Raw genomic sequence first — 19,830 nt, 5'->3', positions numbered from 1 at the left:
TCATCGATCATGCAACATTCAGAAATTGTACCCGACTGAAACGTCATCCCAAGAGCCCAGGGCTAGGGGACTCTGGTGTATCGTGTATACGCGCATTGCTAGGTATAGGTAAGTAGGCACGCCGGTAGACGGCAACGACAGCAAATGGCAAACACTTGCTGTCGCCGGTCAGATTCCGAGGAGTGTCACACTAGAAACCGACTTGGAATTTAGCAACGAGGCATTACCGATTTCTGCGGCTTGACAATGATATTCTGGAAGCGCAGCAGCGCACTTGACGTACACAGAATGATTGACGGGAGCATGTTTGGCCAACCTAGGTACCCTTTCAGTTTCCCCAGGATTGGTGGGCGTTGAAACCTCCGAGCTGAGGCTGGTGATAGGCTGGGCAGAGAAGGTTGAAAACAAGAAAAAGGAAAAAGAAAAGAGAGTAGCAAAAGACAAAAAGAAACATGTTGGAGACCAGTAAGGATCAAGGCATATTTTCTGTCGCGATTGAAGCTTCGCGTGGTTACATAGCCACACATGGCCAGTCAGTAGCCTATGTGGCCGATGATCCGAAGTTCGCTCACTTACACAGTAAGCAAACACGAAAAAGGCCACCGTAATAATACCGATGCGGAATGTACGGAACGACAATCAGCATTGACTCTTAGCAAAGGAAAACATCTTTAGCGGGATACGGGCGAGTTGAGCTGGCAAAGGTATGGCGGGCCGGGGGATCTGTGTGACTCCAGATGACGATACCTTGCAGTGGTTCAGGCAGTGACTGTGGCCGATCGCAGTTTGTTTTCGCTGTTTGCTCGCATCTCGCATCAGCCCCAAAGCTACGCCGCCACGCCGCTTCTTCGGGAGAATGCTGCGTTGTGCAATGGCCTGGTTCTCGTTGGTTCTCGTTGGCTTCCGCCGTGCGTCAACCCCCACTCTCCCGCCGTGTGGTCGACCACATCTCACTGATCCCAGACACGGCACGTCGCAGATGGACAAGTATAGCCGAGGGGATCGGGTCAGGTTGCTTCAGACAGGCGTGAAGTGGGCGGCGAGTCGCTCGTTCTGGCTATTGTAGTCGAGTGTGACGATGTTGTGCAGTGATCTGGCGCCTGGGTTAGTATCAGAAGACCGGACGAAGGGCGCAAAGACAGTGGGCAATGAAGATGCGGATGAGACGCGGACCCGATCGATGGGGCATTCGGTAACTCCTTGTGTAGTGGTGTGGGAGTGTTTCCTGGATGTGTCCTGGATGCGCTCTGTAAGATTGGTTCAAGCCCTCAGTTTCGGGGCCATGGAGATGTTCGACTGCATAGGTAGGTGGTGGCTGCGGGCCTCCACCGGTGCTTCCTTGGTGTGACAGGACCGAGACGCACAGGTACCAGCTCCTGCGTCTTCCCATCTCGACTTGCGCGATTGGACGCGTATCTTAATAACAGATTGGCTGTTCGGAGATCAAGGCCGGTGGTGCCAAGTCAGAAGTTTGCAGTGTTGGTGGGATGGTGGGATGATGGGGAAAAACAGGGTAGGGCATCGGCTGTTTTCGCAGTAGGGCAGTCGCAGCCGGCCGGTTGAGGTACCTGCAGCATATCTTAGGATATCATAAGTACGTACACTAGTGGTCCAGCGCCGCTACCTAAGCATCCCCCGTCACCCGTGAGAAGCTCCGCCGGGGCTCCGCCTTGATTGGCTTAGCGCAGCCTTGGACTTGGGAGCGGCTTGTTTCAGAGGCTTTCTGAAAAAGTGGATTCTCAGATCGTTTTTTCTTTCCTCTTCCAACGTAGGTATTCACATACCTACGTCTACCTGTAAGGTATGGCGTTAGGTAAGGTAAGTTCCCTCCCTCGCTGCCAGCCTGCGTGCCTGCCACTGGACAGACGAGAACATCCTGTCGGTGCAGTTAGCACTGTCAATCAAACCCCGGGTGGGTGTTGGCTCTGACATATTCGTACCGACACAGACGGACTGTGCCCCAGGATACGCGCAAATGCTATTGATATCTAGGTGGATGGAAATGACAAGAACAGACAAGAAACACAAGAACACCATCTTTGCTTGTGCCTCTGCGTCGTCTAAAGAGTTCAGGTCTAAGAAAAGACACGTCGGCTACGGCTACATCGTATAAGAGAAGCACTCCTGGAATCATCCCCTGGATGGGCGCGCCATAAAGTTTCCCCTCTTCGGATACCCTTCCCTTTGCGTGTCGTGTCTTAGAGAGTGCTCCGTATTCTGTACAGCAGAAGTGCTTGTTCGTGACTTGGCACACAACTTTAGCCATGTGTTTCGTTGCATGACTGCTGGCATGCTATGAATTACGGCGAGTCGGCGACACCATTGTTAAATGAGCCTTGACCCGGTGTGCGTACGGTGTGGTAGCTGGCAATGGTCGATGGCGTTAAGTTAGGTTGTGTGAAGTGTAAAGTGCTAACCCCTGACTATCCGCCCAGCATTGGCCATTCCACGACACCAGCTCACACCTGCAAGGTACGAACGAATCTTACAACCAATCAGCTTCACAACCGCCAGGCTCAGCCAGGATTAGGTGCCATTGGAGCCAGGAAGGTCACGCATCATAAGGCAGGGCGTGGAAGAGACCGACAGACCGACAGAGTTGTGTTAGAGACAGATAAGGGCCAGAAAAACACCCGCGGCCACGGCATCGTGGAGGCCTGAAGGAATCGTAGGTAGGGCCCTTGCCTTGCATCAGCATGGTATCTTGTCAAGTAATATGTATCGTCGTCGCCCATGCTTCGAGAATGGAAATGGAAATGGGAAGTTGAAAAGAGAGGGGGGACTTGAAAAACAGTACGTACTTCCAAGTTTGTGCCTTTCGGGCAACCTGGAACCTGGATCCCCACCTCTTGCGCATGCAAGCCCCTGCGTCGTGGCTCCCTGATCTGCTGCAGTACATACGTTCTGCCAGTACGTACTTCCAACCATAATAGGTAGTCCCTCGTCTACCCCTGCCGCCTGTCGTCCTCTCTTTCTCGCCTCAATGTCATCCCGTGCCTGTCAGCGGCCCTTGCTGCTCTGTTGGGTTCTCTGCCTCTTCTCTGGCCCTTCTCCTTACAACTAAGAAATCCCATCTCTCAGCTCCTTTGGTCACACACACACACGCACGCACACCACGCACTCCCAAGCGCGCGCGCGCACCCTCTCGTCCCCTCCAACTGCCGTGCAAATGCCGCGTACGAGATGGAAGTTCAACTCCCTTGCCGATGTCACCCCTGTTTGCCTGTCAACATGCACCCTGCAATCGCATAGTCATGCCCTGCCCTGCATGTCCCGAGGGCCGCGCCTCGTCTCGACTTGACTTGGCCAGAATCTTGCGTAATGTCATGTGTTCTCTGCTTCCAGATTGACAGCGCCCACTGTGTATGCATCCGTACGAATGCTCCGTAGTCATCGGGTGGAATATCCGTAGCTGGCACCCTGCCCTTGCGGTCTCGTCTCTTATGACATGTACATACTTCGTATCCTAGGAGAACTGTGGACGAAGTGCCTCGGAGCGACTAGGAAGCGCTTCCTTTTCTCTCTATCTGGGGACATCCACATTTGCGGAGAGAGCAGTCTCTCCTTGCCTTGTGGAAAACGGTGTTTTAGTCTCCATCAACTGGGCCGTATCAGTTCACACACCTCCACTCACATACTCTCGGGTAACGGCCCACACGGTGCAGCCCTCCCAGAGAGGATCCAGGAACGCACCATCTTGGGGCCCGGGGTCGACTAATTCCTAGTCGGACTCCCCTTTGCCTTGCGCAAGTTCGGTCCAGTCAATCCTGTCCAGTTATTGAACGTAGGTACCTAGACTAAGGTGGATTGCAAAGTACCTGACTATGTACCTCTGTGGTGTGTCTGGTATCCGTACTTACCTTTACATCACTGATATCTCTCGCCTCTTATTCCTCACAATTTCTGCTCCTTCTCTCCCCTCTCTCTCTCTTTCCTTCCACTCCACGGCCATTTGTTCCCTTCTCGTCCTTCCCTTTCACAAACTCCCTCGTCCTACCAGACTTGGGTTGTCAGCTGACGTCGCTCACCCAAAGACGTCCAATTTCTCTTTCCACTGACGCCAGTTCTGTTATTGCATTGACTGCACTTTTTTGACGCTTCTTTCCACTGGCCCACCCCTTTTGGAAGTACCCATCGTGCCGGCTTCGAGATATATTCCAAAAGACGGGAAAGAAAAACGACAATCCCCACCAGATCTATACGACTTAGTGTCTGATTAACCGCCTTGACCAATCTCCTTGTAGGCGATTTACTCTCGACAACGCGCAAACGAGCTACCTTCTCTTTCGACTTCTGGTGAATTTGCTGTGCAACTTGGGGGATATTGGAAGTAGGACAACCAATCACGACGACGGGTCAACAAAACCTCACTCTCTCTCTCTCTTTACCTTCTGGTCTAAGCCTTTCATATCTTCGAACTCAACCTTCGCCATGGCCGCTGGAGGCGCAACGAAGTCTCCCGAGGAGCAACAGGCGGCTATCGATGCCGCCAACGAGAACGTCTCCCTCTCCAACTATCTGTACTACATCTGCGCTGCCATTGCCGCAGCCGTCATCATTTGGAGAGTATGGACCGTCATCGTCAGATATGTTCGTACCGTTGCCTGTCTCAACAACGACAACCAGCGCTACTTTGCCCAGTCAGACTCCAAGGTCTCCTGGATGAAGAAGAACATCCTCTACGCCCCGGTCATGAGCAAGCGCCATAACCGCGAAATCCAGCTCAGTTCTGCCATTAATGTCGGCACCCTCCCCAGCCGACTCCAGCTTCTGTTCCTCACCGGTTACTTCGCCACGAACATCGCTTTCTGTGTCATTAACATCCCCTTTGCCGGCTCTTTTGCCGCGGCTGCGTCGCAGCTGAGAAACCGAACTGGTACCTTGGCTGTTGTGAACATGGTGAGTCGTGAACAGCTTATCCTGATGAGCGAGTCTCAGATATCAAGGAAACTTGTGCTGGCCAGGCCTGAGACACCACTCGTACAGTGAACACTAACCGGATGGTAGATTCCCTTATTCCTGATGGGTGGCCGAAACAACCCTTTGATTCCCATGCTTGGCATGTCCTTCGATACTTTCAACTTGTTGCATCGTTGGTTCGGCCGTATTGTCATTTTGGAGGCTCTTGCTCATACGCTCGCTTGGATGGCCAACACTGCCAACAAGAGCAGCTGGCAGGCAGCTATCACCTCAGCAACGACCGTTCCCTTCTTGCTCTTTGGTTTTGTTGTAAGTGGAAACTGCCCTAAGTCAAACGATGTTGAGGCAATGAGACTAACCTCGATGAAAGGCCACTTGCGCTTTCGTGGCCATCGGAATCCAGGCTTCTAGCCCGATCAGACACGCCTTTTACGAGACGTTCAAGTTCCTTCACATTTTGCTCGCTATCACGGCTGTTGTTGGTACCTGGTACCACTTGCAGATGAAGGCCCTGCCCCAGCTCAAGTACATGTGGCCCGTAATCATCTTCTGGGGCGGTGACCGCGTCTGGCGTGCCTGGAGGGTGTTTTACGGCAATGTCGGGCACGGCGGCAGCAAGGCCCTCGTCGAGGCTCTTCCTGGCAACGCATGCCGTGTTACGGTAACGATGGCTCGACCCTGGACCTTTGGGCCCGGCCAGCATGCCTACATGTACATGCCGTCCCTCAGCCTGTTGCAGTCTCATCCCTTTTCCGTCGCTTGGAGCGAGGAGGCTGAGGATCCTATGGCTGAGAAGGGGTCCCTTAACCGTCAAGACATTCTCGCCATGCGCAAGACCACCATGTCCTTTATCATCCGCGCCCGCACTGGAATGACCGACACACTGTATCGCAAGGCCGCTGCTTGTCCTGAGGGCAAAATGACTACGACATGCATGGTGGAGGGGCCCTATGGCGGACTGCACAGTATGCGCTCTTATGGTACGGTTATGTTGTTTGCTGGCGGTGTTGGCATTACTCATCAGGTACCTCACGTTCGCGATCTCGTCGCCGGCTATGCGAACGGAACTGTCGCCGCAAGAAAAGTTATTCTCATCTGGACCATCCAGAGTCCTGAGCATCTCGAGTGGATTCGCCCCTGGATGACGGAGATCCTGGCCATGGAGAAACGCAGAGATGTTCTCCGAATCATGCTCTTCGTCAGTCGGCCAAGGTCAACCAAGGAGATTCACAGTCCTTCGTCTACTGTTCAAATGTTCCCTGGACGCCCCAACATCGAGACGCTCATTAAGGCTGAGCAGGAGTCACAAGTTGGAACCATGGGCATCAGTGTCTGCGGTCCTGGCGCTCTCAGCGACGAGGTGCGCCGCGCCGTTCGCGACCGCCAGCATGATTCAGCCATTGACTTCAACGAAGAGGCTTTCTCGTGGTAAGATGGAAAGGGCATATTTGCGCAACTGCAGCAGAAACGCAATAGGGTTTCGAGTGGTTTTGCATCAGGCGACCTCCATGTGCTGCGAAGCAATACACGTCAACACAAGAGCAAAGGGTGAGTTATTAGGATGAGGTTACCGTACCTACCTGGCGATCGAGGCACAACGGGTTAGTTCAATGTATATATAGGGGATCGATTTAGACCGTAGTTTTATGTATACGTGAAACCACATATTTCACACATATTTCATGTATCTAAGAGACATAGTGGGGAATCCCATGCAAGATACGTCACTGAAACCCAGCCTACCTTACTCCGTACCTTACCTTCCCTTCAGGTAGGTATCCGTAGTGTGCTGTTTCCGAGGCTTTGCTCAATGTACCTAGCTTGCCTTACCTAAGGTACCTATCATCGTCGGAATGTCACCAGTGCACTCCCAGTGCCAAGTCCCCTGTCAACCATCCCCGGCTTCTTCACCGACCCCTCCTTCCGCCGTTGCCTTCTGTCAGCTAGACAAGCTGCTGCCTTTCTAACCCTTCCCCGTCCTCCGCATTCTTTGATGAATAAATCTTTTGAATTTGTACCCTGACGGCCCAAGACGGAAACAGCCAAATAGCCAACAGGTCTCTAGGCTTAACTGAGCACACAGTCGAAAAGTGGCCCAGCCTGGCCCCAGCCTGACCCCAGTGCTTCCCTCCGAGGCCCAGCTTAGCTCGGTCCCCATTCCAAGGAAATCGAACGTTGCTGACGTCCGTCACACAGCGGACTGGTGATTTCAGGAGGGTCCACGGCGGGCGCGCTTCAGAGGGCTATCTTATCTCTCCTGTCTACCTCAGCTGCACCCTCACCTCACCTGCTCACCTGAGCGTTCGCCGCATCCATCCGGCCTGGGCACATATCCCCCTCCCGTCTCCCGCACACCCGCCTGCCCTACGCTCTTTTTCCGGACTTCAAAACACCTACCACGTCAACCAGGGAAACCCTTTTTCTACGTTATCCTCATTCTGTCTTTCGGTAAAGCGCTTCGAGGAGGAAGCTCTCCTTCTTTTCTCCAGCTTTGCAAGAAGCATATCGACGACAGCACCAAATCCGAAGCTGCCTGCCGCTATTGAGTGGCAAGGCTTCGCGACCAGTCACAACCGTTCCATCTCCCACCGTATCCTGCCTGCGCAGGAGGAGACTTTGCACATAATGGGGTTGGCGTACAACACGTACTTGAACAGCAACAAGGTCTATGGCTGCAAAACATGCAAGGCGCATCTGTCGAACCATGAAGATATCATAAGCCGGGTATGGTTCATCAGGATATTCTCTCCTCCTTGCTCTGCATCGCATGCTCCAACAAGATTTGGACCACGCAAGCAGACATCGCCTCCACCTCTCTGGTAGCCATCTATGTACACGCGCTGACAAGTGTGTCAACAATAGAATTTCCGAGGCCAGCATGGCAAAGCATACCTATTCAACAGCGTCGTCAACATCGAGACAGGCGAGCCCAGCGAACGAAACATGACGACTGGACGACACATCGTACGCGATATCACCTGCAAGCAGTGCAAGGAGACCGTTGGCTGGAAGTACGATAAAGCATACGAGGCTACGGAGAAGTACAAGGAGGGCAAGTTTATACTTGAGGCTGAGCTTCTTTGCAACGTCACCTAGACCTTTCGCGTGACAAGCAAAGCTCCCCCAAGGGGAAGGGATACTATGTTGAGATATGGCGTTTGAGCTTCAGTTCGTCGGGTTCTTGTTCGGGGGCAAAGGCACCATGATGCCTTGCATACGGGCGGCGTTTCTTGGTGTATAGGACGGTCTTCATTTGGGGCCGATCGCAGCGCCTGGCCAGGCAATCGGGTTTCATCTGACTCCGTGAGAGTGGCATATACCTGTCAGTTGGTTGTCAGCCGATCCCTCAAAGTCTGCCAGCATTCACACCTCCCGCTCAACCAATAAGTTAGGAGATCTTTACTCGGGGTTGCTGGGAAATATGGCATCGGGTTTTCTCATTTAGTCTTAGTTGAAGCACAATAGAGACGGTTCGTGGAGTGCAACTGAGCCATATCTTTGAGTGACTGATTCTCGCACGCCTAGAATACAGCCGCTTCCATACCTGATCTAATCAAGCTACAATCTAGAGCAGAAACTCTGGCCATGGGAAGGAGCCAACCGCAACCCCGCTGACTAAACCGTACTATGCCCCTTCTCTTCACTGGTGTTCGATGGGTTCTTCCGGAAGTAGTTCCTCCACCTCTTCGTCAGGGACAAGAAATTGGAAAGGGGGTTGCACAATTCCGTTGAAGAGGAAGGTAAAGTAGACAAGCAGGCCAAATCCAACGACTTGCAGCCACTTAAAGGTCTCCCAACGGAGCCCGAGGGAGACGATCCAGATGAAGAGAGTTCTGCACGTATCGATCGTAGATCTCGAGGTAGCGCTGACGCTTCTGGTGACGGAGAGACCAAAGAAGTTGAAACCACTGTTACGGCGCGCGTTAGTAAGTCGTCTGCTTGTCAGGTAAAAAGTATGAACGTACCCGATACTGATCATGATCAGGATGCTGGAAATCCCGATGGCTCTGTTCTGCGTAAGTTGCCTCCAGCCCTCGGCCATGTCGAAGTATCCGTAGCGTCCAGCATCGGTTTTCCCGATAGCTAGATGCAAGACAATCATGCCAATGACGGTGACAGTAAAGCCGAAAAGACCTTCGAATCCAACGACACGGATAGGTTCGATGGATGACCTTTCCAGAATCCATTCCTCCAAAACGAACTGTGTCGCAGTGAAGATCTGCGCGCCGGCAATGAGGAGAACGCCCACAACCGTCAACAAGGCATTGGACTCGGGGGAGCCTTCTTCGACGTCAGCCTCGTTCGTGTTCTCATGGTAGATGGCACCAGCCAATCCAACAATTGCGACGCCCGTGACAACGCCGACGAGGGACAGCCACTGGAACAAAAAAAGTCTACGCTTGAGGAAAATGACGCTGAAAACCCCGACGAAGAGAACGAGGGCGCCGCGAGTCATTTGGTAGATGGAGGCCGCAACCAACAAAAGACCAATGTTCATCAGCGTTGTACCGAGAATATCGCAGATGGCTGGGAGCGCCAATAGCAAAATACGAGGCCCGCGCAGAATAGCACCGCTTTCCTCTTCTTGAGGCTTCGGGCGTCCGTCCACGTTGCCGACAAGAGGAGCATCTGCATTATCGGCATCATTCGGGTTGACAGCCTCGTAGCCGTTAGCCGTGGGGTTCGCTCCGGGTCCATAGCGACGATACAGGTTCATCAAACCGATGACCAGCCAACAACCCATCTCTCCAACAAACATCTGTGCTGTCTGCAGTACAGGTTGGTTAAAGTATGCCCGTTTCGTGGGGTCCTTCGCATCGCAGTTGCGGACGCATTGCATATCCTGTGGGGGGAAGCTGAGTTAGCATCTGGTTTCCAGGAGCCAAGGAGTTCCAACATACCTGATACTTTGTGAGAAGGGTATTGCAGACGCCTGTCAACAGCATCATGCCGACAAGAAAGGGAATAAGGGCCCGGGAAGCCATGTTGAGCGAACTGTCGAACTTGACCAGCGAGACGACTGTGGGCAGGTGGAGTTGTGAGAGACGAGATGATGCAGAACCAAATGTATCCTTTTCCAGTCACCCCTCTAATTGCGTTATGATACGAGACTGCTTTGGGGAAACACGCAGCCGGAAGAGGCTGGAGGAAAGGGGATTTGTTCTTTGGACAAGCACAGCAGCCGTCGTTGTCGAGATGAAGGTTGATGTAGCGGCCGTATTCATCTGGACGTGGCGGAGGTGTTGAGCTGAGTGATGGAACGAGCCGCTTATCAGTGGGTAAGGTGGACGCCGGTGGTCTTGCTCGTACCTCGGGTACTTCCTGTGCTGTGTTTAGGTGTCAGAGTACCTCAGCAAAGTCGATGTCACTTCCGCAACCCACTCGGCTCCCCAAAATGGACGCACACGGCCCCGTGCCTACCTTATGCACCTTCTGACCTCCACTCCATTTAGCGTCCGGGTTAGGTAGGTAGTTAATACGGAGTACCTTAGAGGCTTTTGGTCGTTTAGCGTTCTGGAGCTGGTCACGCGTCCATGTGAGACTCTGACGGGTTAGCCTCGATGTTAACCATCAACGTGGGTTGTGGGCCATGGTAAGCCAAGAGAGTAAATCAACCAAACGAAAATTTCTCTCACATCAATTACTGCCCCGTCAGTGAAAGAAGAGAAGGAAAACCCCAAAGTCATTTGAAAGTGGTCGGCAGCGGATTTGTTTCATCAAATCTGGTGAGTATAGCAAAGCCGCTCTAACCTTGAGTGGAATCTGATATAGGCCGTGCAGGCGACATCGTTCAGAACCCTGTTATCTTCAGTTAATATATGCATCCACCTGCCCGCTAGGATCTCCATGAGGTGCATCATAACTGGGAATCATCTTGTGCTCCTGACCATTGACAAAAATCAAGTGACATCGCGGGAAGGATAAACATCACTTTCAGCAAATAAAGATGTCATTGCGTATTGTATTACTCTTCGCGTATAGGTATCTCGTCTGTGGCTTAATCCCACTTTACTAGCCTATTTCTTTTCCTTGGGCTTCTTGTCCTTGATGTTGTTGTAATGGTGAACTCCCATCTCCTTATCTTTGGCCAGACGCTCCTCATCTTCTTTGCTGAGCGGCACGCCTTCAATGCTCTTCACTTTCTTACCCTCGAAGAACATCATCAAGCCTCCTATGGCAGCCGCCAAACAAGCAAGCGCAACGAAAAGACCGGTGGACCAACTGGGTCGATCGAATCTGTTCATTCCCCACATGAAGCCTGAGAGAACACACTGCAAGAATGTGTTCCACACATTGAACCAGATGACGAAGTCCATTTTCCAAATTGCTGTGGGAGGTGCTCGAACTCCAGTGAGGGGAGCGTTTGGAATAGCTTTCTCGGGGTGCGGAATGTGCAACACAGGCCGTTCGTTTGCCAGCTCCATGACGTTTTCGGGGCCAATATGGACAGGGAGTTGGTCAGACCCAGGCAAACGGAACCATCCGCGGTGTATACCCGCAAGCCGGCCAAGAGCTTCAGGTTTCTTCAGGATGCGATACTGCATCAAGAAATACAAATCACGGAATCTCCACGGCGCCAATCCGAATCCTGTGACGCAGAACAGAGCGTTCAGAATCTGTGAATCCCATTCGATCCATTTGCGCCGGGGAGAGTTGATATCGTTGCATGTCGGGTAGCACATTGCCGGGGACGCATTGCAAAGTAGCAGAAACAGCATGCCGCCCCAAGCAACGACATTCAGGCCGTAGAGAACGACGAAAAAGCCGAGGGGCGTGCAGGTGTAATTCCAGAACGCTTTTGCGCCAATTTTCATAGACTGCGACTTGGTGTGTGCGGGTGGGAAGTGGTAGCCGTTGTCGTAGGGTTCGTATAGTTCGTGCTCTGCAGTGGCCACGGTAGCGGAGGCGGCACTGGTTGGTATTCTTCCTTCAACATCTTGTTTTTTATCTTCATTAAGGTTGCTGTTATTGCTCTCGGAGAACTTCGTCTCGGTTGTAGACTGATCGGAGTTAGGGTGGTCCAGCGGCGCGTTCCTGTCCTTCTCGCTGCTGTCCAGTGAAGAATCTGGGCGAGACATTGCGTCGGATTCCAGAAGCTTTTGTTGCTGTCTGATATAGACGCCTTCAAGGCCTTCGGTCCCTCGAGACGTATGCTTGCTGCTGACCCAGAAGGAATAGCAACGTGTTTCGGTATCGCCCGCTGCAGATTGGTGCAAGTGCGGCGTGTGATCCGTACAGACGAGCCCCCGTGTGTCGACCGCGAGAGTGTTTCTGATCCGGAATCGTTCGAGTATCTGATGCTGGGTTGAAGACCAGCTGTAAAGATCGATGACGATTCGACAAACAGCGTAGGAAAGAAAAGGCTGGTGCGGTAGGTCTTCCTCAAAGTGCTTTTGTGGATAACGATGTACCGCTGGTGTTGTCGAAGAAATGAATAATTAGAGACTAACACAGCAACACGCAAGACCGAGTCGTTGGCAGAAAACTGCTGCCAGGAAGCAGCGACGAAGAACCGGCGGGGGTCAATAAAGGGTATCTTTGAATATCCGACCTAGTAAACGGGAAAGGCAGCTGGCGCGGCGTGGGAGAGGAAGAGTGATTCGGAGAATTCAATCAAAAAAATAAAACAAGGTACGGCGATTGTCAAAGAGGTGTTATGTGGGGGCCGGTGTCGAAGAAAAGCAGGAGAGGAAAGGAAGAAGTGCAAGCCACAATGCTGAGCCAGGGTCGGAGGATATAGCAAAGTGCCCAAGAGTCCTGGGGGGGGGGGGGGGGGGGGGTGTGGGGGGGGAGGGGGGGGGGAGGGGGGGGGGGGGGAGGGAAGAAAAAGAGAGGGGGAAGAAGAGGGGGGAACGAAGGGGGGGGGGGGGGGGAGGGGGAGAAAGGGAGGGGCGGGGGGGGGGGGGGGGGGGGGGGGGGGCTGGGTCTAGGCCTTTAGTGGTGGAAAGGGGCGGAACATGGGAAATGCGTAATTGAATGAGACGCTAATAAGCACCGACCTTGGGAAGGAAGATTGGACTTCCATTGATGGACGGATGGACTCCCCGTTTATGCCTGCCCTGCTAGATGGTAGCCTGTGCCTTGAAGGAGGGGCGGCCAAAGTTCTCCGTCCAGGCGTGACAGGCTGCTTCATTGTCAACCTGTCAGAGGCTAGAGCCCGTTTGCCGTGGGCTACGGCCAATAGACACTGTCCGCATGGAAACGCTGGTGTCCATCTCAAGTGATCTAGGGGCAGGAACCACAAAACAGCCGTCGCAAATCTGGACCCTTACGTCAATACGCGTACGATGGACCGGGAATACACTTTGTTAGGTACTTTGCACGACCACAGCCACTGCAGATTGTGTGACGACACGCGCAGTGAGGTCAGCGACACAACCACACAGCCTGCCTTTCGGTACGTACTCATGACGGGATCTGAGAGGCATGTGCACGTATTTGCCCCAAACCTTGGCTGTTGGTTGGCTCGCGTTTCCGTCGGTTACGTAGGTTGACCAGGATTATCAGAAGTGGACCGTGGATGCCGATGAGCTGTGCTTTGCTCTGTGGGTTTTGTCTCAACTCTTGAGAGCCACAGAGCATTTGAATTTGAGTTGCCGGCCTGCCGGTGGATTCGTTCAGACATTCAAGCTAGGACATTCTTGTATAAATGACGATTGCCGTTGCAGCTCTCATGTTCAAAAAGTCGCAAGAAATACAATATCTTCTTCTTTTTCTTGGGAATAGGTACCGCAGAATGGATTAAGATAGCAATCATCAACACCAACTATCCCATTCTTGATTTAAGTGAGACAAGCCAATTAGGATGGGTGAGGAACCGTTGCTGTGTGCCTGGCTAAAACAATCACCTTGGCCCAGGAGAGAAACATGACGGAGATTCACAAGCCTCAGAGCGGGGCTGAGAATAGGAAACGTAGGTGTGGCTTTGACAAGGCATGGATATTATGCACACTTCGGATCGTTTCGCTCCCTACTTACCTATGACGATGACTACATCCACCCGGCGGACAAGGTGCGCTGGACTAATAACATATGAGTATCTGTAAGGAGCAAATATGCCACAACCAAAACCTTTGTCCTCTTTCTCTGTTCCGCCTGCACCCATAGGCTAAACTGGGTGATTAATTTACATCGGTAAGGTAAGGTAGGTGTAGGTAGGCACCTACTAGGACCAAACGCCACGGAGGTCCTGAAAGTACCGCAGAAGCCTCTATACGTGCATGATAGTGTCCTTAATAGATATTTATGCATTTATCGATGACCCAGCAAATCGTTTGCCAAGGAGCACCTCTGATTGGCATACCGACAGTCTTATTGGGGCCACTTGTCTTGAGAACCTTGAGAACTCTTCAACGACAACCGCAACAATTTCCTCGGTGACTTTGGTCTTCTCAAACATATATTACGCCCTAGCAACTCCGTTTCTCCAACACCTCATCAAGATTGGATCAGGCGCAATGGCAACCGCAGAACATCTAACCAACCTTACCGATCTAGTCCTCGGCAACCTGCGAGATCAGCATGACTGGACTGATGTCGAGGTTCGGAGTGACGGGAAAAGCCGACAGCGTCCCATCATCACCGGCCTCCCGCCTAACAGGCTGTACATGCACCCAGACGAACAAATTGAGGTCTTGGAAATGGAGCAGACCGCCGGCAAGCGCTCGAGCCAGGCCCCCGAGTATGAGTGGGTTCTCCCAGTGCATCTGGGCGAACAATGGACGCTGAGTTCTTTTGCTACAATTTTTGACTCCATCGACACTCTGCCACGAGAACTCGATCCAGCAAGCACCATCGATGGACCCCAGAAGCGGGATTGGCGTGGCACAGATCGTCAAAAGAGACTACTCCTTGCCGTGGTCCACGACGATTCGACCGTGTCTTATTACCTCATTCACGACGGTATCGTCAAGCCAAGACAGAATTAAGGCATTGATCCTATATCTATCTCAACATTCCAGCACCGCAACCGCAAACTCCATACTACTCCTGCTATCATGCTGAGTAGGGAGGCGACATCTTCTCGCTACCAGTTGGTGCTTTCAATCAAGGAGTGAAAATAACTTTCTGGACCTTCATCTGATCGAACAATGCATATCCCTCAACCGCCTCGCTCAATGGCATAATGCGGTCGAACATAAACCTAATCAATGTCAGTTCCCGGACGAGGATAAGTGAGGGCGCGAATGTGTGCTCCCAATGGCGCGGGAATAAACCGAGCCATGGGGCATGGTCAGCACTCACCCAAGTTTGTCCTGCTTCTTCTCCAAGAGGGCGAGAGCCTCGGGGAAGATGGCCCGGACAGGACATCGACCCATCTGCAGCCTTAGGTTCTTGCTATGGAGGCAGTCAGCACCTTTCAGGCCACCAAACCTCCGCATAGTTGTCAATATCACACTCACCCATACGCTTCGGTACCGGTCCATGGAATCTAATCATGTGTCAGTAAGACGAACCGCAGCCTCAAAATTTAGATCGATACGGACCTCGCCATTATGGACGCCAATGCTAGCAATGACACCAAATGGCCTGATGATGTCGAAGGCAGTTCTAAGAGCTGGGCTCAGACCGACAACCTCAATAACGACATCAGCTCCGCGGCCATCAGTCACCTCCTTGATCCGCTTCTCCATGCCTGCACGATCAGTCTTGAAGTTCAAGGGCTCGGCTCCGAGGCCTCTAGCAAGCTCTAGGCGACTGTCTACGCTGTCAATGGCAAAAAGATGCTTGGGACGGTACTCGAGCGCCGAAATCACGGCACAAAGGCCGACGGGTCCGCAACCAATGACAACGGCGGTGGCGTTTGATCTCTCTTCTTCCTTGAGCAAGTTGAAGCCAGATTTGGCGCCGAAGAAGCCGGTTGGGAAGATATCGGCCATGAGAACCAGAGCATTGTCGGAGATGGTGGTTGGAGCCTTCATGGCGGTTCCGTCGGCATCAGGGATACGCACGTATTCGGCCTGACCGCCATCCAGCGCACCGCAGCCAAAGAGCTTGCTACGAGCGCAACGGGATGTGTACCCGTTCTTGCAATAGAAGCAATTCATGCTAGAGAACCATGTTGGAGGTTTATTCAACACGGGAGAGTGAAGAGGACTTACCACGACGAGGTGAAGGGAGAGACAACCCTGTCACCAATGTTCAAGGAGGTCACAGCGGCGCCTTTTTCAATGACCGTACCGGTGAACTCATGGCCCATGATGAAGCCTGTCTCGGATGGCTGGTGGCCGCGGAAAACATGCAGTTCTCTAAGATTTGTGTGAGAAGGAAGGAAAAGGAGCACGGTGGACTAAGGAGTGCCTCACGAGCCGCACAGAGCCGTTGCCTGCACCTTGACGATTACGTCGCCATCGTCTTGGACTATGGAACTGGTCAGTGACAACTGGAAGCTGACATGAAGCTCATCGGGGAGCAGCAAGATGGGCAAGCGAACCGGTAGGGATGGGGCGTTGCTCGACGGATACAGATCGCGGTCCGTTGAAGACAACGGCGCGCATGGTTCCTGAGGTAGACATTGCGGGGGTTTGTTCGGATGGGTTTGGAAGTAGATCACAGTGAAGGCGTTGATTGAGATACGAGAGCTCTCGGATGAGAATGTTTGGAAATCTCCAGGGGTTGTGACAGTCTCAGCAGAGGTAATGAGGAGCAACAAGAAGCCGAGGCACGCAGCCAGAAACACAGTCGTATTGGTCCTCGGTGATGCTGGATGATGTGGTTGTGAGGTGTGGTGAGGCACAGTTTGTATGCACGCCGGGCCAATCACCTCGCCCCCGCTCCCATTGCCGTTCATCGGAGCATCACTGTGCGAGCGAGTGCGTACACAGGGCGGGCAGTTGACGTGCACGAATAGAGATGAAGTGAAAAAGAGGATTAAAATCTGCCTACCCCGCGCAATTACCTAAGGCGGTTTTGTATCGGAGTAGTTTGCGCTTTCGCCAGACATGTCGTGGAAAGTAAGTGATGAAGTGAACGAACCCCTTCCGTGGCAGCAAGTATCGTAGCGTAAGATCGACATGGCATATCCTGAGTACAGTTTCTCGTAGAAGTCGACCGACAATCACTAGATAGGAATCACAAGTGCGGGAAGTAGGTTAGAGGTATGCAGGGCTATGGTCGCTCTGCTCTGTATGAGTATAGTTTCTACAATGGAATGTAATGTCTGATTCTAGCATTCTGTTTCATGCGTTAGTATGTTCCTCGTCAGATAAAGGTGAAGATGCAAATCAGGCTTGACAAAGTCGCAGAGGGCGTTAGGTTGATGGCTGCGGCTCATATTGATTGACTCGGCGGGCAAGGGAAGCAGGATGCGTTAGATCTAAGTTGACTTGCCGCGGTCCCGAGTCTAAGTGCCCGGCACCATAATGAGAATAAAACACAGGGGTATTATTCATGCTAGGAGAGACTCTCGCGTTATCTGGGTCGATGTCCAATGAGGGTTCCAATAAAGTACCTGTGGATAAGTAAGATAGCGCACATGGCCGATGGATGGACCTACTGTGTAGATAGTGAGGTACACGACGGATACCCCAAGTACCTAGAAAGTTGACAGACCAGCCGTCTGACAGCTCGCAACCTTGAAGAGGGCTGGAATGGTTGGCGCCTTCTAGAAACCTACCTTGGGGTGGCTTTCTATGCATACTACATGCCGTACCACGCGGGTGACGGATTTATCCGCCGCTCTTTCCAGCCAAACCTGCCACTTTAATAGCAAATAAAGGAATATATGGTAATTTTGTCTTTGGAGAAAAAGGAAAAAAAGGGCTTTTCTTTTTATAATTATATAATGTTCTATTCATTTTTTGAGCTTATTAGGTATTGAATAAACCCTTGGGATAAGGAGAGAGCTTGAGAAAAGCGGCGGATGGATGTGTCACCTGCGTGCGTACCTAGGCGTACCTAGGGGTGGTGGATAGCGGCCCTGCCACCCTGAGCCAGATCCCCCGCTCGTACGTGCCACCACCTCTGTCTAAAAATCGGGGACCACTTTGCTGAAGAACCCCTCGTCTGGGGTAAGACGGGTAAGGTAGGGGGCAAAAGTCCCTCTTATCGCCGGTCGGGGAACAGAAGACGTCTTGGGATGCCAACGTCTTGGCCACAAAATAGGACGTGACGGGGCTAGACGGTCGGTTTCGTCCTGTTCATATTGCGTGAGTAAAATTGCATCCTCTTCGTTGGTACGGAGGATTGGGTGTAGTGATGGTGTCTGTTGATGACAGAAGGACGATCCCTAAGTTTCCTTGAAATATCCATACACTAAGATATGCTCCATTGCTAACGTCCCGTGATTGTGGAAAGGAAGGGAGATAAGGGAAATACCGAGCCCAGCGTTTACATATGACACCCGACACCAAATGGAGTTTTGTAACTACCGGTTCAAGAACAGACTGGTGCCATTACCTTGTTGCAATTCTGGCATGTAATTTTTCTTTAATCTTAGGTATAGTGTGCTGATTTCTCCTGAGTGAGGTACGTCTGCGCCTCCGCCCTTTTAAAGTAATGGGCCCAAAAAAAATGCACATAATTATATATTAAATAATCATACTATTATAGTACTTATATAACGCTATTAAATATTATTATTTTAAAATAAATTTCGAGATTTTAAAGTTATTAAATAACTCTTTATTATAAAAATAAAGTTATTTACTTTGTTATTTAGCTAATTATTAATATTATATAAGTATATTATATATTATATTATTTTATAGTCCCTATAAAGTATTATATATATTAATTATATAAGTAATACTACTTTTATAAGCTTATATAAGTAATAGAAAGTATTAGAATATAACGAACTATATTGAAATTCTTTTATAAGAGAAAGAGATAAGAAGAAAGAAAGAAATTTGAAAAAAAAAGTTTACTAAGATAGTATAAGTATCTATTGATACTGTGTATTAATACTATAGAAGCGATATTGAGAACTGCCCGAGTAGCTAGTATAAGTATAATATAAAAATAAATACTAAAGTTTTCTCTAGATAAAATTACGTCTTATAATTATATATTTACTTACGTATACGCTTATTAATTTATTTATAATTAATAAGCTATAAAATATTCTAGTAAAAAGTATTTATATTTATATTAACCGTATATTTACGCTTATTTTCTCTATAGTTATATATTTTTTTACTTTTTAATAAAATATTCACTTTTTATATTTTTATAAAAATATCTTATATTACTATATTTAAGCCATCTAAACCAAAAATAGGAATATTAAAAAGAGGTTATTATTAAATGAATTTCAAGAATTCAAAACATAAAATTTAACTATTGAAAAAACTTTCAATATGTTATAGTAATGAAGCTATTAATATTTTAAGTTTAATTTATATTAATAATTAGTAGTTACTATAGCCGGTTATAATTAATTACTTAGTTTATTTTATAATAAAAACTTAATATTAATACTAATAAACTAGCTTATTTATAAAGGTAAAGATGGCCCCTAATGAGGCAGGCCGGACCCCAAAGGGTTATAGTAGGATAAATTGCTTTAATTACTACGTTCTTGCAAATAGGACTCCTGAGTGAGGTACGTGGGAAGGAGACATGGAGATGGGTGGAATGTTGCGACTTGTGCAGAGTAGTAGCTCAGCGTCAAGGTAGCTAGCTAGTCCCCCATCCCATTGAAAGCTAACAAGTAAGGTATAGGTACTTTACTCCGCAAAGAAGAGAAGTAGCGAAAAGAAGGGTCCCCTTGCTTGACCGCCTTGGACTTGGCCAATGAGGCAGCCCGAGTCAGCTCGCTCTAGGCCGATTGCATGTATAGATGATTGAGGCTTAGAGGCTTAGCGGCTTGGACGCATGGATCAATCACGGGCAATGGTGGCATGGGAAGGGGGACTCTGGAGGGTTCTATTGAACGATTGGACAGAACGGAGCAAAGTGGGCTCCGTC

At 50.5% G+C, this 19,830-nt stretch overlaps 7 protein-coding genes across 7 annotated transcripts; 4 read left to right on the top strand and 3 right to left on the bottom strand.

Moving 5' to 3' along the window:
* Positions 1-1,996: 1,996 nt before the first annotated feature.
* On the top strand, positions 1,997-2,661 carry CABS01_00160 (uncharacterized protein; the record flags this gene model as incomplete). The annotated part of the gene is made up of 2 exons (XM_060533543.1): positions 1,997-2,107; positions 2,365-2,661. The coding sequence occupies 2 exons, from the start codon at positions 1,997-1,999 to the stop codon at positions 2,659-2,661; spliced, it is 408 nt and encodes a 135-aa protein (XP_060406057.1).
* Positions 2,662-4,431: 1,770 nt separating this feature from the next.
* Positions 4,432-6,352, top strand: CABS01_00159 (ferric reductase like transmembrane component; the record flags this gene model as incomplete). The annotated part of the gene is made up of 3 exons (XM_060533542.1): positions 4,432-4,899; positions 5,008-5,229; positions 5,291-6,352. The coding sequence occupies 3 exons, from the start codon at positions 4,432-4,434 to the stop codon at positions 6,350-6,352; spliced, it is 1,752 nt and encodes a 583-aa protein (XP_060406056.1).
* A 1,193-nt stretch (positions 6,353-7,545) lies between these two features.
* Positions 7,546-8,016, top strand: CABS01_00158 (uncharacterized protein; the record flags this gene model as incomplete). Its single annotated transcript, XM_060533541.1, has 2 exons — positions 7,546-7,644; positions 7,783-8,016. The coding sequence occupies 2 exons, from the start codon at positions 7,546-7,548 to the stop codon at positions 8,014-8,016; spliced, it is 333 nt and encodes a 110-aa protein (XP_060406055.1).
* Positions 8,017-8,560: 544 nt separating this feature from the next.
* Positions 8,561-9,905, bottom strand: CABS01_00157 (uncharacterized protein; the record flags this gene model as incomplete). The annotated part of the gene is made up of 3 exons (XM_060533540.1): positions 8,561-8,828; positions 8,886-9,763; positions 9,822-9,905. 3 exons carry the CDS (start codon positions 9,903-9,905, stop codon positions 8,561-8,563), a joined length of 1,230 nt encoding a protein of 409 aa, XP_060406054.1.
* Positions 9,906-10,937: 1,032 nt separating this feature from the next.
* CABS01_00156 (uncharacterized protein) lies at positions 10,938-11,999 on the bottom strand (the record flags this gene model as incomplete). The annotated part of the gene is made up of 1 exon (XM_060533539.1): positions 10,938-11,999. The coding sequence occupies one exon, from the start codon at positions 11,997-11,999 to the stop codon at positions 10,938-10,940; it is 1,062 nt and encodes a 353-aa protein (XP_060406053.1).
* A 2,379-nt stretch (positions 12,000-14,378) lies between these two features.
* Positions 14,379-14,849, top strand: CABS01_00155 (uncharacterized protein; the record flags this gene model as incomplete). Its single annotated transcript, XM_060533538.1, has 1 exon — positions 14,379-14,849. The coding sequence occupies one exon, from the start codon at positions 14,379-14,381 to the stop codon at positions 14,847-14,849; it is 471 nt and encodes a 156-aa protein (XP_060406052.1).
* Positions 14,850-14,967: 118 nt separating this feature from the next.
* CABS01_00154 (alcohol dehydrogenase GroES-like domain-containing protein) lies at positions 14,968-16,436 on the bottom strand (the record flags this gene model as incomplete). Its single annotated transcript, XM_060533537.1, has 7 exons — positions 14,968-15,064; positions 15,166-15,258; positions 15,324-15,352; positions 15,408-15,969; positions 16,023-16,169; positions 16,227-16,281; positions 16,355-16,436. 7 exons carry the CDS (start codon positions 16,434-16,436, stop codon positions 14,968-14,970), a joined length of 1,065 nt encoding a protein of 354 aa, XP_060406051.1.
* Between the last annotated feature and the right edge of the window lie 3,394 nt (positions 16,437-19,830).

The sequence above is a fragment of the Colletotrichum abscissum genome, assembly GCF_030869225.1.
Source record: "Colletotrichum abscissum strain IMI 504890 chromosome Unknown Scaffold_1.1, whole genome shotgun sequence".
Classification (NCBI taxonomy): domain Eukaryota; kingdom Fungi; phylum Ascomycota; class Sordariomycetes; order Glomerellales; family Glomerellaceae; genus Colletotrichum; species Colletotrichum abscissum.
The sequence above is the reverse complement of the archived record's forward strand: the minus strand, read 5'-3'. Positions and strand labels throughout refer to the sequence as shown.